This window comes from Zonotrichia leucophrys, chromosome 3 (genome assembly GCF_028769735.1).
Source record: "Zonotrichia leucophrys gambelii isolate GWCS_2022_RI chromosome 3, RI_Zleu_2.0, whole genome shotgun sequence".
NCBI classification, from domain to species: domain Eukaryota; kingdom Metazoa; phylum Chordata; class Aves; order Passeriformes; family Passerellidae; genus Zonotrichia; species Zonotrichia leucophrys.
In genome coordinates this window covers 69,798,090-69,812,201 of record NC_088172.1, presented here as the reverse complement: position 1 = coordinate 69,812,201, position 14,112 = coordinate 69,798,090, and the positions used below count along the sequence as shown (strand labels likewise).

General features: G+C 45.8%; 1 protein-coding gene across 1 annotated transcript; it reads right to left on the bottom strand.

Moving 5' to 3' along the window:
* Positions 1–68: 68 nt before the first annotated feature.
* On the bottom strand, positions 69–9,440 carry LOC135445732 (epoxide hydrolase 1-like). Its single transcript, XM_064708692.1, has 10 exons — positions 9,280–9,440; positions 7,937–7,960; positions 6,852–7,065; positions 5,867–6,047; positions 4,841–5,071; positions 4,351–4,480; positions 3,817–4,031; positions 1,864–1,972; positions 1,412–1,531; positions 69–477 (listed from the first exon to the last, which is right to left on the bottom strand). Exons 1-10 carry the CDS (start codon positions 9,306–9,308, stop codon positions 276–278), a joined length of 1,455 nt encoding a protein of 484 aa, XP_064564762.1. The 5' UTR covers positions 9,309–9,440; the 3' UTR covers positions 69–275.
* Between the last annotated feature and the right edge of the window lie 4,672 nt (positions 9,441–14,112).

Here is a 14,112-nt window from a genome sequence, read left to right as displayed (position 1 = left end):
ACATATTCTGTTATACTTGAACTATGAATGCAGCAATGATAAGGTGCTGGGAACTAAGGAACACAAAATGCGTTTTGGATGTTTTGTTTGTTTTTTTTTTTCCTTATGAAAACATTACTAATTGAATTTTAAAAATCAAGACTGTAATTATTATCAAAATAAAATGCTGGCTTCTATATGAGATTATTTTGAGAGATTAAACAAACCCAGTCTAAAGGTTCTGTCACTGGTAGAGCCCCTTGTTTCCATTCTGTGCACATATTTCAACTGCAGGCTCACAGCTGTTCCACTTTTCGGACAAACTGCATGATGTCTTGTGCCAGGAGCTTTGGTTCCTCAAAGGCAGCGAAATGCCCTCCACGTGGCATGTAAGTGTAAGTGACGACGTTCTTGTAGACCTTCTTTGTCCAGACACGTGGTACGTGTACAATCTCCTGAGGAAAGGCTGCAATCCCTGTGGGAACGTGTACACTAACCCTGGAAGACAGAAGTTCATGGCATTGTTGAAACCAGTCCTGGGGGAAGTCTATAAAACCTCTGTCTCTGGGAACACATTCAGCTGGAGAAGTTTCCCCACTTTGTGCAGTGCACTCCACTGAGGAGCTTCATTTCTATTCAGGTATCATTGAATTTTAGAAGATGATATCTGTAGAAGTGCAAAGTAGAGCCAAGTTTGCACATGGGTTGATCTTAAAATGTTCCCCATCTTTGAGTTTAACTTTTGTAAGTGTTGTGCTACATGACAAGATAGCACACCTCTTTGAGAAATGAGCCAGCCCATTTGCTTTAGAATATGATCCCAAATGCATAACAAATTACTCTCTGGAGAGGAAAGGGGCTGGTTCAGTCCTCCAAGAAAAAGATTCCCCCACTTGTTCAGATGATCAGTTACTTGTCTGCTCAGCAATATTTTGTGGTCAGCCTCTCTTAGCATCAACTTAATGAGCCAGCTGTCACGAGGTGCTGGGTTTCAAGTACTGCTCTCCAAGTTGCTACTCCAGGTTTGTGCTTAACTCTTGTAGTTCTTAGCTTATCCTGCAGCAAGCAGTAGCCTTCCTAATTCAGTTTATACTTCTCTCTTTGGTGTGCCCATGATCTTCTGTTTTGTTTTCACTGAACTGGGCTACAAGTCACATTTGTTTGGTGAATAAGTACATAGACTTATATTTTGAACACAAGACTTTGCTTGGTGCTTTAAGTCTTTTGCATTGTCTTGGCTGCAAGCTACCTTGTGTGCATTACAGGTTCAAAAGAAAAGTGACCCTTAACTACATTTATCCAAAGCAAATAAGAATTTGGACTTTCATTTTTCTCAGAATTAAATTTGCTGTTGTAAGTGATCTAACTGTTGATACAGGCAAATGTTTCAACCTCATTTGCAAATCTACCTTGCAACTTGCCACATAATTACCTGTCATGAATTCTTGGGTCCTTGGAAAAGTTTTCCTTGTAGTATCGCATTGAGGACACAATGGAGGATGTCACCCAATAAATCATCACATTGGTCAAAAGCTCATCAAGAGAGTATTTGCTGTTGAGAGAGGAAGAAATTTAGCTGGAAGCTGTTGCTCAGTGCTCTATGCTAGGCTCATGCCCTCAAGAACTGCTGTCCCCCTTAATCTCCACTTATTTTCAAGCAGCAGATGAGTTGGCACCTGTGTGTTCAGAGCAAAACTGCCTGGTGCTGGAGCAGTAGTGTGCAGGCAGTCTGCTCTAAGTTTAAACTAGTGCTTGTCATGTCAGCCTTTCCTCCCTAAATTTCAGCTTTGCCAGGCTAGTATCTTACCTGTATCCTCATATTAGTTCCCACCAGTCATTCTTTTAATGAAACTTCTCACAAAATAACATAACCTAACATCTTACCTTTCCAAGCCTCCATCATCTTTAGTCCGAAAAGATTTGTCTGTCCAGGTTGAGAATTTCTCCATAATATATGCAGCAAGCCCCACTGGGGAGTCATTCAGTCCACAACCTAGGCGAGGAGAAGAGCTGTTGCAGTTGCCTGGCATTGCAATACTTCAGTGCAAGTTAAACTGGACTTTGATGAAGAGCTCAGAGTTTTCTAGAGAATTCAGTACACAGAGAGTCTGTATTTATCTATCCCTTATTGTACTTTATTTGTGACAAATTCTCTGCAGAGGAATTCTGGCTGTATCTGAGGGCACTACAAATTCAGATAGTTCCTATACAAAAGAAGCTGGGAGTTAAGGAAGTTCCATTGGCTTCTTGGTGATGTGTGGCAAAAGGAGCAAATTCAGAGATAGCAGTCTGAAAAGAAATTTCAGATAAAATATTTGGGAGCACTGTCCTGCTTAGGATGGGATTTATTCTGATTCTAAAATATATGTATGAAACAGGGTGAACAAGAATACAATAGATTCAGAATATCACACATATAAGGGATTCTGTGTTTTTGCTTTTCATTTTTTTTAGAGTTTGCAAAAGTGCCTTAATCTTTGATCCAGCTGATTTTTGGGAGCACTACCTTTGACTCATGGAATCTCTCATGGGAGCAGCCAAACTTGAACCCACTTAAACTGCTTTGAACTTTGTTGATATCAGGTTTTATTGGCTGGTTTTATCAACCAGTCACTTATAAACCAAAGCTTGGATAACTGTCAGTTTTACATCTAATTATTAACTTTTATTCATAGAGAAGCTAGGATCTTGTTAAAGGGTACAGATGTCAGCACAGATTTTTGTGATTCTCTCCTTCCCCTGGAACTTGTGGATTTATTCCTGTGCTTGGATTCTCATATTGACTAGCTTTCTTTTCTTAAGGCAGTTCAATTTCTTAAGGATGCTGGGGAAGGAGCCCCAACAAAATATTTTTGGAAATTATATTAGTTCCATTAGTGGATCTACAGCTGTTTGATTCTGCCAGAACTCTGATTCTTGAAGCATGATTTCCCTGAGATATTATGCCCTGTAAAACAATTCTCCTTGTTTAAACAATCCTGTCAGATTTCTGATCAGAGAGAGACTAGACATACTGATCTTCTTTTTTTTTTTTTTGTGGATCCCTTCACTTTTTGGCCCTTAAAAACACCCAAGCAACCAGAAACACTACTGCCACAATGACTCCTTCCCACCTCATATATTGTTTATCTCCTTTTATTTCTTTGGGTTTGCAATCACTTCAAGCAATAGTCTAGGCATTCACTGACATTCCAGTTTGAGCTGCTTCTCCTTTGGTGAATTGCTGGGATGGGGGGCTGTTTGTTCTCTGGTCTCCAAATCTGACACCAGCCTGAGACAGCTCTGCTGTCTTTCCTGTTGAGGGATGACTTCAATCAAGTCAGAATCCTCTCTGGTGGGTACTGATGCAAACAGTTCCTCTTAGCATAATGAAATGGCCATATCTTTCTTCACAGGCCTTGTCCACTGGCCCCAGGATGTCAGCATTCTGGCTTTTCAGGTGTTTGAGCTTTGTCTACCTTTTTACAACTTTCACATTGCACGTCTTTGCTTGTGATATATTTCTTGTTTTCAGCCCTATTTACTTCTCAAAGATTCCGTTTCAGAACCCTGTGTTTTACATTTGAAGGACTCTATGGAAATGGGTTCATTCTCAAGGAAAGTGGTGTACTATTTAAAAGACCTTGAAAATATATACTTGAAATCTCCATCTTTTTTTGAGTGGTTTCTTTTAGCTTCATTTTATACAGTTCTCATCCCCATAAACTCATTACTCCCATGAGTCTTGCACTCAAGTCACCAGAAGTCATTGCTTCTCAAATTTGGCTGGCCTTTGTTTTCATGTACCACAAGTGATTAGTGCAGCATGTTCACAGGGATACAGAGAAGGTACATTACCTGCAGTGTCTGGTTTGGTGGCTTGGATGTGTAAGTATCCAGACTCTCGTAGGACTTCATAAATGTTTTTCTCCATGAAAGGATAGAAACGTCGAACATCTTCCCTGCTGAAGCCTACAAGCCATGGTACATAAGCCCCAAGCATTGTACTAATCATCTTTCCCAAGCCTTGTGTCATGATGAAAACAAGATTCAGATGAAGCCCTTTCACAGATCTAAAAGTAAGTTAAGGAATAGAGGGTTAAATCAAGCAATTTTCTGTCTCCAAGTTTTCTAGAAAACAAGTCGGACTGCAGCTGTGAGATAAACACTGAACTGAATCAAATACACAAAACCCTTCAGGTTCATAATGATTTAAAAAAAACTCAATACAAAGCATATGAATGCAATTGAATATACAGATGGGGTTGTCCCTGAAGGATGCAGAGCAGAAGGGAATGAGAAGCAGGGCAAACAGAAGGTAGGACCATGGAGCCAGAAGATAGGGCAGGAACTGGAGGCAGCTGTTCTGCACTGGTTTCCTTTGCTACTTACTGTGGCAGCATCTGGGCCATGTTAGTGGTAATGCGAGATCCCCAGTCCCCTCCCTGTAGGTAGTATTCCTTGAAGCCCAATCTGTTCATCAGCTTATGGAATATCCGGGCAGTTGCTATGGAGTCAAACCCTGTAGGTAAAGGGAAACACAGGAGACCTGCTGGTCCTAGTGCTCCTCCCCTGGCCAAAGACTGTGACCTGACCGAGGCACATGTGTAGGGAGCTGTGGGAAGGGACAGTGTGCAATGCTGCTCTGCCTCACTCCTTGGAAAGAAAGTGAACACAAGATGAAAGGAATTCAGTGGAAAATGCAATCAGACCTGACTTCCAGTATTGCAAATCTCCACAGCCAGCCCCAAAGCCTCAGCCACATGGGCCTTAGTGAAGAGCCAGGCATCTGCACTACAAACTGCAGTGCCCAGGGCTGCCTGGGATAGTTGAGGTGTTACTCCAAAAACTGCAATTCCAACAGAGCCTTTTCATTGCTTACCTTTCTGGTGAGAGGCCTCTGAGAAAGCATATCCTGGGATGGAGGGGCAGATGACCTCAAACACCACATCACCCTCATTCAGGCCGTGCTTGGCTGGCTCCGTGAGCAGAGGGATGATCTTGTAGAACTCATAGAAGGAGCCAGGCCAGCCATGGACCATCAGCAGAGGTCGAACAGCTTGACCATGAGGAACATAGGATGGCTTCACATGGATAAAATGGATATCAATCCCTGTCACACATCCAAGAAAGAAAAATTAAAGCTCTGGGGCCACAGTTTCTGCTTTGCATTCTGTAGAAGGAGGGAGGCAAAACTGTAATTAGCATCTGGAGCAGAAGTTTCACAATCAGCCCACTGCAAGAAGATGCCTGGCTGAAAGGGAATGCCTGGCATAGTATCAGTTGTCTTATCTTTTGCATACAGACAGAGATATTGACCCCAGCCACAGATATTGGGGTCACTGGAGATTAGCATCCATCTCCAGAGAAACTGGTCTCATAGTATATAAGTAAGGACTGCACTTGAATGTACAGCACAATGGGGGTAAGATACATGCAAAAACATTACAGTAGTTAAAAGCGAAACATGACAAAGGGCGTGATAGAAGTCTAACATAGAGATGAATTATGTAAAGTCTTTCTACCCTAATCTAGAGATAATTTGTGTAAAGTCTGGCTAAGTTCACCTGGCTAAACTACTGTGTGGTGGGGAGGGATATTCCAGCCTCAGTCTGGCTGAATTTCACAGTTTTCAAAGGTGGCTTCAAGGCAATCACTGAAGAGCACCTCATGGTTAGTTAACATGGGTTCAGAGCCAGATGAAGCCCATCTTGAGGCAGACCTAATCTTATTCCCACTGTGTAATGCTCTTAATCCCTATAAGGATATTAATAATAGAGTCTCCATTTCACTTGTATCACAAAGCTGTTATGCATAGCTTATCTCAAATATCATCACTTTTTACATCTCCCCCTTCTTGCTGTGCATTTCCCAGTGAGACCTGTTCAAGGCACAGAGGCCCCCTCACCTTCAATGGTGGTGTGGAAGTGGGGGTATTTGTTCAGCACTTCCACTTGCTTGCGCCAGTCAAACTGATTCCTCCAGTAGTCCACCACCTTCCGCAGGTAGCTGGAGTTGAAGCCGTAGTGGAAGGCGGCTCCTTCCACGTGCGGTGTGAAGCGGAACCGATCCAGGCGCTGGTGCAGGTCCTGTGGAAGAGAGCCCTTCTTGCCAGGCTGGCCAGCTGCTGCCATGTGCCCTATGCCAGGGCAGGCACAGACAGGCTTTCCTGGCTCTGCTGGCTTTTGTATTGCTCTCTGGGACACCACAAGCCCTCCTGAAGAAGTGTCATACTCTAATGAACCACCTGAATTGTTTGTATGTGGAATACAATTTTCTACAGGTTACAAGTTCCCCATGGGCACCCAGGAGTGGTGGGTGCTGCTAACTCTTGGCTTGCTGCTAACTCACTTCAGGGTTTTTGCTGCTAGGAGCTTGGCAGCACTGCTGGCTGGGAGAATAAGAATTTCACCTTGAGCTGCTGGTTGCTGCTTGGTCAGACAGAGACAGGCATGCAGGCATGGAGGAGCTATGATTCAGTCAAGACACCATCCCTCTTCAGCCTTACAGCCCTTTCCTCTGTGGAAGCCCCTCAGTCCTGCCCTACTGGTGCCACAGCTGTCCCAATGCTCTCCTGCCCTGCTCCACCATCCACAGACTCACTGTCAAAGTCTGCTGCTCAAAGCATGGCCTTTCTGCAGGAGAAGCCCCAGATTGCACTGGGGGGCTGCTGTCTCAGAAAGTCTTTAGGGGCCATTGCAAGGAACCGGAGCTCAAATCCCCTTCATAAAGAATGGTGAGCCAGAGCATCATCCAATGGAGCTGGGTAGCTGCCCTGGCACATGGAAGTGCCCTGCTGTCAGCCCCAAGGCATCACCTCGAGGCAGCGGGTGGGTGATGGACTGCCTCCCCTTGCAGCTTTCTGCCCCTCCTTACCCCCCAGGCAGCTGTACCTCGATTTCTTGGTCAGATGTTTCAATCTTGAAGGGACGGATGCTTGTGTCTTCTTTCCCTTTGGGGGGCCTTTCTCCTGCGCCCCACCACCCATCGCCCATGTCAATGGTCTTCATCTTGCGTCCAGATCTGAGCCAGCAGAGCAGCATCCCTCCAACCCCCAGGGCGGCCACAGGGACCAGGACTGCATTCCTCTGAGAATAGTCGAAAGGCCTGGGGAGGCACAAAATTGCTTGTGTTTACCAACAGCAGTGTCAAAGGGACTTATGCTGAGGCTTGTTTGCACATCCATAGGGACTGAGCAGGGATAAAAGCCTCCAAATCCCAGGCAGTCAGCAGGAACTGGGTATTTCTGTTATTTTTGAAGATCACAGGTAAGATTTGGGGCAGGGTTCTATCTACCAAGGCTTCTTAGGGGTCTCAAGTCCTTGCTGATCAGGACTTGCTGATCATAAGTCTTCTTTGTCCCTTTCCTTGTGAACCGGGATGCCCAGGGGGACAAAGTTCAATAGGATATGAGCCAAGCTACTTTGAGGCAGGTGCTGCAGTGAATGAGACAGTAGCAGCTGGACTTGTCCAGGAATAAAAACTGCATGGGCAGAGTGGGCTGAGGAGCAGAGGAGAGACAAAAGTCTCCAGCAGCTGAAGAAAGCTGGATGTGCTGGACATGCTTGTCTTGCCAGTGCTTCATACACAGCCCCCTTACAGAGTCAATCATCTCTTAGGGCAATCCTAGCTCTCCCCCGGAGCTCTCAAGTAAGGAGTATCTGCTGGTGCCCCTGTTTCTGTTCTGAACAGCAAGGTGCCCACTTGAGGTGTGGGAGCCAAGCTGCCAAAACTGGAGTTGACAGACATGCAGTCCTAAATGTAGTGTACCTTCCCACCCCTCTGACTTGTGTTTCAAGTTCCCCAGCTTCCCTTGGGGATTAGTAGAGGTGTTGGGGGATCCTGCAGGGGGCTGCAAGGGGGCTGTGAGTGAAGATTTTGTTGTTGTCATCCAGAGTACAGAAGGGATGACACTGTGCCCCAGTCAGGGCAGCAACCAAAAGAGGAGAGTGCACCACAGAACAGCTATTCCACTCACCTGATCCGGGACACGATGCTCTCCCTACAAAAGGGAAAAAACAGAAAGATCCTTACAGTCTGATAGTGTTGTCCTATTCCAACCCTTCTGGATGGTGAAAAGAATGTCTACTGCCAGCACCACTCATTTCCCAGGGATGTGATCACAATCTCTTTAGCCACCTGGCAACATCTGCCATTATTTTTCGTACTCTTTGGATAGGATGGGCAGAGAGGGGCTCACAAAGCTCTGCCTCTGTACAAAGAGACAGTGTTTCTGGGCTGTGCTTTAGCTAGATAATTTGTTGCCATAATATTCCCTCCTTCAGCACAGTTTAGATGAAAGGCAGAAAACAACTGCGTAAGTGTCCTTGTAGTGCTTCATCCCGTGAGCAGCTGTGTAGCTTCAGCCAAGAAAATAGTTTACTTTGACTGCTGTGTTGCAATAGGTGCACAGCCCCAGCAGGGCAATTCCGAGCTCCAGGGCAGTTCTGCTCCCAGCCATGTGGTGCTGATCGTGCTGCAGGGCTGACACCAGCAGAGGCTTGTGGACCCTTCCCGTCCAGAGTTTAAGGAGCTGCTGTACCTTTGACACTTTTAGTTACTCCTGACTGGATATCAAGCCTTTAGGTCTCCCCTGTCTGCTAGGAAAAAGTATCCTCCTCGGTTCACTTTAAGCCTAGTAGCTTCTGGTACAAAAGCACAATCTCAAATCTAGCAACAATAGAAGCAAGTCTTGTTACTCTGCCTTGTGGAAGGCAGCTACATTAGGGAGTTTTTTGGTACAATAATTATAGTACTTCAAGAAAAAACCCCAAAACAAATGCCAAAAAGGAAAAAGACTTGCTAATCCCTGAAAAACCAACTCCACTGGGTGTTTGTTATCCCCTAGAATTGTTTCCCTCTGCTGTCTGAAGTGCAGAACCTGGAGCCTGAACTGGATATCTCAGCTACCTCCAAGGCAATTTGCTCGCACTTGCTGAAACAGCCTATGCGTAGGTTTTTTTCTCCTTAAATCACTTCCAGACATGGAAGAACCTTAGGGCTCATAAGAACAAACAGCTTATGCAACAGGTAGGGATATCCCCCGGCACTTACATCCGGGAGGTCGGTGAGCAGGAGTGTGAGAGCGGCTATCAAGGCAGCAGCACAAGCCCCGCTCTAACAAAGCCAGCCTGTCCCAGCAGCTCTCTGAGCGGCACAAACAAGGCTCAGTGGATCAGCACCCCCTCCGCACTCGTGCTCAGGAGATCTCAGCTCCTGCTCCCGCTCTCCCACGGCCTGCTGACCCTCCCGGGGCTTTCACGCAGCCCAAGCGCGGGGAGCCCGCTCTGGATCCCCGCTCCCGTGCCGAGGAGATCTCACCATGCGTTTGAAAGGCTCTCCCGCCACATGTCTGCTGCTCCCTGCCTGGCCGCTGCTCCGACACACTCCCAGCTTCTCCTCTCCGGCTTTCTCTTCCGCAGTGACGTTTTCTCGGGGACAACGCAAACCACATCGTCCCTCAGTGCCACCTATGGCCCGAGTGTGCAGCTGCAAACCGAGCTCCGTCCAGGCCGAGCCCTGCGTGCAGCAGGACCAGCCCCGAGCCCCAGTGCCCCTGAATGCCGAACGCACCGAGGGCAGCCCTGCCGAGGCCCCCTGAGCTCCTCGGCTCGGGCTGCGGCAACACCGCGTCCTCACAGCAAGGCCAGCTGGGTTATACCCCCGTACAGAGCCTGTGGTGGGATCTACCCAGGGAAGGGATTCTTCACTCTCCTCAGCGCTCCTGAGACCACACCTGCATTGCCACAGCCACCTCTGGCCTTGCTGGTAGAAGACGGACTGGAGAGGGCCCAGCCTTGGGGGTGCAGGGCCACCAAACTGCCGGCTGGGCCATGTGGTGTATGAGGAAGGTGAAAAAGCATCTTCATCCCGGAGAGGAAAGAGTAAAGGGTGGGACCTTATTGCTGTGTACAGTTAACCAGTGAAAAGCTTAGGGAAAATGGACCCAGAGTCAGCCCAGAGAAGCAGCAGGTGAAGGACAAAAGGCAAGGACCCAAATTGTAACAAGAGAAGTTAAGGTTAGATGTGAGGAGAAATTAGTCCTCCACCGATGTATTCAGATGCTGGGACATGGGTTCAGAGAGGATGTGGGGTTTTCACCCTTGGGGGCATTCCATATTTGACAGGAACAAGGCACTGAGCAGTCTGACAGAGCTGAACCTGTTCTGAGCAGGTGTTGGGATGAGCTCACCTCCAGGCGGCCCTCACAGCCTGTATATCACTTGGCTGCATTCCAGGTGCACCCATGATTTGCAGCAGCCAGAACATAAAGGAAAAGTTCTGGTTTTAATTTTCTGCAGAAATCAATGCTATGTTTTAGTTCAGGTGCTGAGATTTCATTTTCCTTGTGGTTGGTAAAATAGTCCTGGATAAGGGCTTCTCCTTCATAGGAATTTGACAACTTGGGTGAATGAGAGTTCAAAGCCTAAGGAGTACTGGGTGGGGGAAAGTGAGCAGAAGAGCAGTATGGAAAAAAGAAAACATACATGAAAGAGGATGGTGAACCACTGACATATTATGCACTATGCTCAGTATTTTGCTTTTTACATTTTCAACAAAAACATGTACTTTGGTAAGAACTATTTTCCTTGCTTCCACGAATAGCAGAGCAGTGGCAGGGAGACTGTCACCAGGGTTTTATTTGCTCACAGTCAAGAAAGACTGATATTCATCCTTCTGCTACTTTGTTAGGCCTCTCAGAAGCCTCTAGTTAAAGATTCTTTCCACTGTGCTGTCTCTGTTATTAAGCTTCCAAATAAAATACATTACTGGAAGGCTTTATAAACAAAAGAGGGAATTACAAGAGTAGGAGGAACAAAAATGAACCACAGCTTTCTAGCTTTTTTATGTTGACAGCTTATGTTCCCAGGCAAGTATATAGCAAAAGAAGCATTTACACTGCATAAAATCCACAATAACCCAGTGGGTTTCCTAAATCAAAATGTTGTTAAATCAAACATTTGTGATGTGCCTAAGTAGTGACTCATGTTTATGCCTTCAGTTATTTACCAATGTTTATGAATCCAGTCCCTGTGGCAAAAAGCCACATGAAACAGTCCCAAGACCTCCACAATCAATGGGAGGTCAACAATGGTTCAAAATGAAATGTTTACTAAATTCTTCCACATGATCTGATTATCCAGCCAGCTACTAGGGCTGATGATTGCTACCTCTTGGTGCTAACTTCTCTAACTTTGTTGTTTTGTGCTGCAAACCTTGAGTACTGTGCAGCCCACCTGCCTCTCTTTGCAGCACAGTGCAGCAACTCTGAGACTGCACAAACCTGGGTGTCCTTTCTGCTGCAACTTCTGTCACTTCCCTGGCTTCAGGACATGAGTTTGGATTTGAACAACCACATTGCCATCAGGATGTGTCATGGATGGCATTGGATGCAAATATTCCAGATGTGAAGGGGCACCATTACTGCCTTCTGCCATGAACTGTGGTCACTTTGCCATTATTACTCACAGTGCCTCTCACTCTGAGGTGCCGTGTGAAGCTTGACTGGCTACTGACCAATTTGGGGTGGTCAAAGCTTCTGTGCAGAGTAGCTCTTTAGATGTACATAGGCAGTCTCCAAGCCATTTTCATTCAAACAATCCATAGGAATTTTTTAGCATGTGGTTGATTTCTCATTATTGATTTAATAATAATTATGTGCCCTTGGACATTCACACTCAGCCCTGCCCTTTTGTTAAGGAATTAGCATGCCAAACGGCAGAGCTGAAGGTGATAACACCACACCCTGCAAAAGAAGTAGTTAAGTTACAAGGACAGAGACTTGTTGAAAATTTTACTGGGGAAATGAAATAAAGCCTTCTGAAGAGAAAGCACATGGTAAAAGTCTCTAGTCTTTTAAACGTACTGTTTCATACTGTTGCATGAGGGGGGAACAACTGATTCCTCTCCCTGCTCCAACATGTGATAAAAGTACTGGGAGTGTGTGGGAAGTGGTGGGCTTCCTAACAGTGCCCAAGAAGGAGCTGATACCCTGTTGGCCTTCTCCCAAATTATTGTTATTCATTCCAAAATGTAGAGATTGGGCCCCAGACAAAAAAATCTCTCAGAACCACCCTCAGCTTACAAGTTCAAGTATCAAAAATAGTAGTGTAAATTATCTAATATTAGATTATGTTAAACTTCACACAAGGAAAGTGTTGCCTCCAAGACCACACTGGAAATCATGGATGATCTGCTTGACTCCTTGGGTGCTGAAAGATTGCTGCATGCATTTCCCCCCCAGAGCCTGATTGTCCTGCAGTTTTTGGACTCAAGAGCTGCTGGAGGGAATGAACTTCATAAAGGGATATTAATTAGATTTATGAATAGCAGCTGCCCCTTACAGGAGTTTCAGCATGCTTTCTTCTTCTTTCCCTTCCTCTCTATCTACTAGATGGGAGCAGGAGAGGAAAGGTCCCAGTGTGGTGGTTCCAGTCTGTTGTACTGAGATATGGGGTGGCTGTCAGAGGCTGGATGAGTGCCTCAAACCAATGCTGGTGGGTGTGTGATTGAGGATGGGTCAGGCTTTGCTTCTGGTGAGACAGTGCCCCACCCCCAGACCCCCAGCCTGGCTGAGCTGTCAATCAATCAATCGATCAAAGGCCATGCTAACCCAGCTCCTGATTCTTTCCAGCTGTAGACAGGGAAGGATTAAAAGAAAGATTTAAGTTGGAGAACAACTGAAGGGATTGGTTAAGTTGAAAAGGCTTATGGTCTGAAATCATGACCCTGAAAATGACATGCTGAGGAGGTTGGCATGAATGAGTTTTATTTTCTCTTTAACTCTCACCACTGAGGCAATCCAGATCATTTTAGTAGTAGAATTGTACTGAATGTCATTTCCCATGATGTCCACTGACCTTTTCTCTCTCCCTTAGTACAGGTTCTGGGAATCTCCCTGAAACCTGCTTGGTGGGAGGGATAAGGGTGGTGATCTGGGACATGTGTATTTGTTTGTTGTAGGGATAGCTGGACATGTAAGTTTGTGGAGACCAAAAGGCAAGGGGGCCTAAATTGAATTTGCCCAGCTTGTTTTGGAACTCGGCTACAAGTCCAACAAGTATCACAAATAGATGTATGAATTATCTAATGTTAGAGAATGCTAAGCCTCAAAGTAGGAAGGTGATGCCTCCAGGAGCACAGGGAATCACAGATGATCTGCTGGATTTCTTTAGGTGCTAAAAGAGTGCTGCATGAACTCATCCCCTGGAGCCTGATTGTCCTGTGATTTTTGGATTCATGAGATGGTGGGGGGAAAAGAACTGCATAAAAAGATGTTAATTAGGTTTTACTGGTATAGCAATTGCCCATTATATGAGTTTCAATATGCTTTCCTTTCTACTCTGCCTCTAGATGGGACCCTGATGAGACCGAAAGAGGAAGGGTCCCAGTGCCTTGGTCCTGGTTGATGTCAGAGGCTGGGTGAGTTTAGTGTCCTCAGCCACTTTTTGGGGTGCTTGAAATGCTTGCTTGTGTGCTGCTAGGTGAGGTGGTGCCCTGCCCTGCCCCCAGCCCCCCTCAGCCCTGGCAGAGCTGTCAATCAATCAATCTCTGACATGGAGGGGTGGTGCTAACCCAGCCCCTGAATGGCCAAGTGACTGGAAGTGTCTCCTTAGGGGAAAGATCCATGGAGGCTTAATAGATGGAGCACAGGGCCAGCACATGGTCTGGACCCTGCCAGCTTCCTGGAGCTCCTGTCTCACCCACAATGGAATCCAAGGAGGTGGTAACTCTATGTGTGTTCTTCTAAATCTCTCCTTTCTTTCTGTCTTTCTCTGTCTCTCTTTTTTATCCTAATTTTCTTTTCATGGAACTTGTGGGTAATGTAAGATCTCATAGGTTTAAAGGTTTCTAGGTGAAATGGGCTAAGTAAATGCTAAGTACTAAATTAATGCTAAGTAATGCTATGATAGGTGAATATGGTGTCATATCTAATCCTTTTGCCAAAGTCCCTTTATTTTCTATGTTTTTGCCAATAAGCTCTTGTGTGATTTTTCACCTCTTGAGAGTATCTGGTTGGGATTTCTCTTTGTACCCACTAGTGTAAAGGAACCTTCAATTTAATTCCTGGATTAAGTATTTGGGGTGTAACAGGGTGAAGTAGGAGCCTTACAGCTGCTGTCACATGCAACCATGTTGAATCACACAGGTACA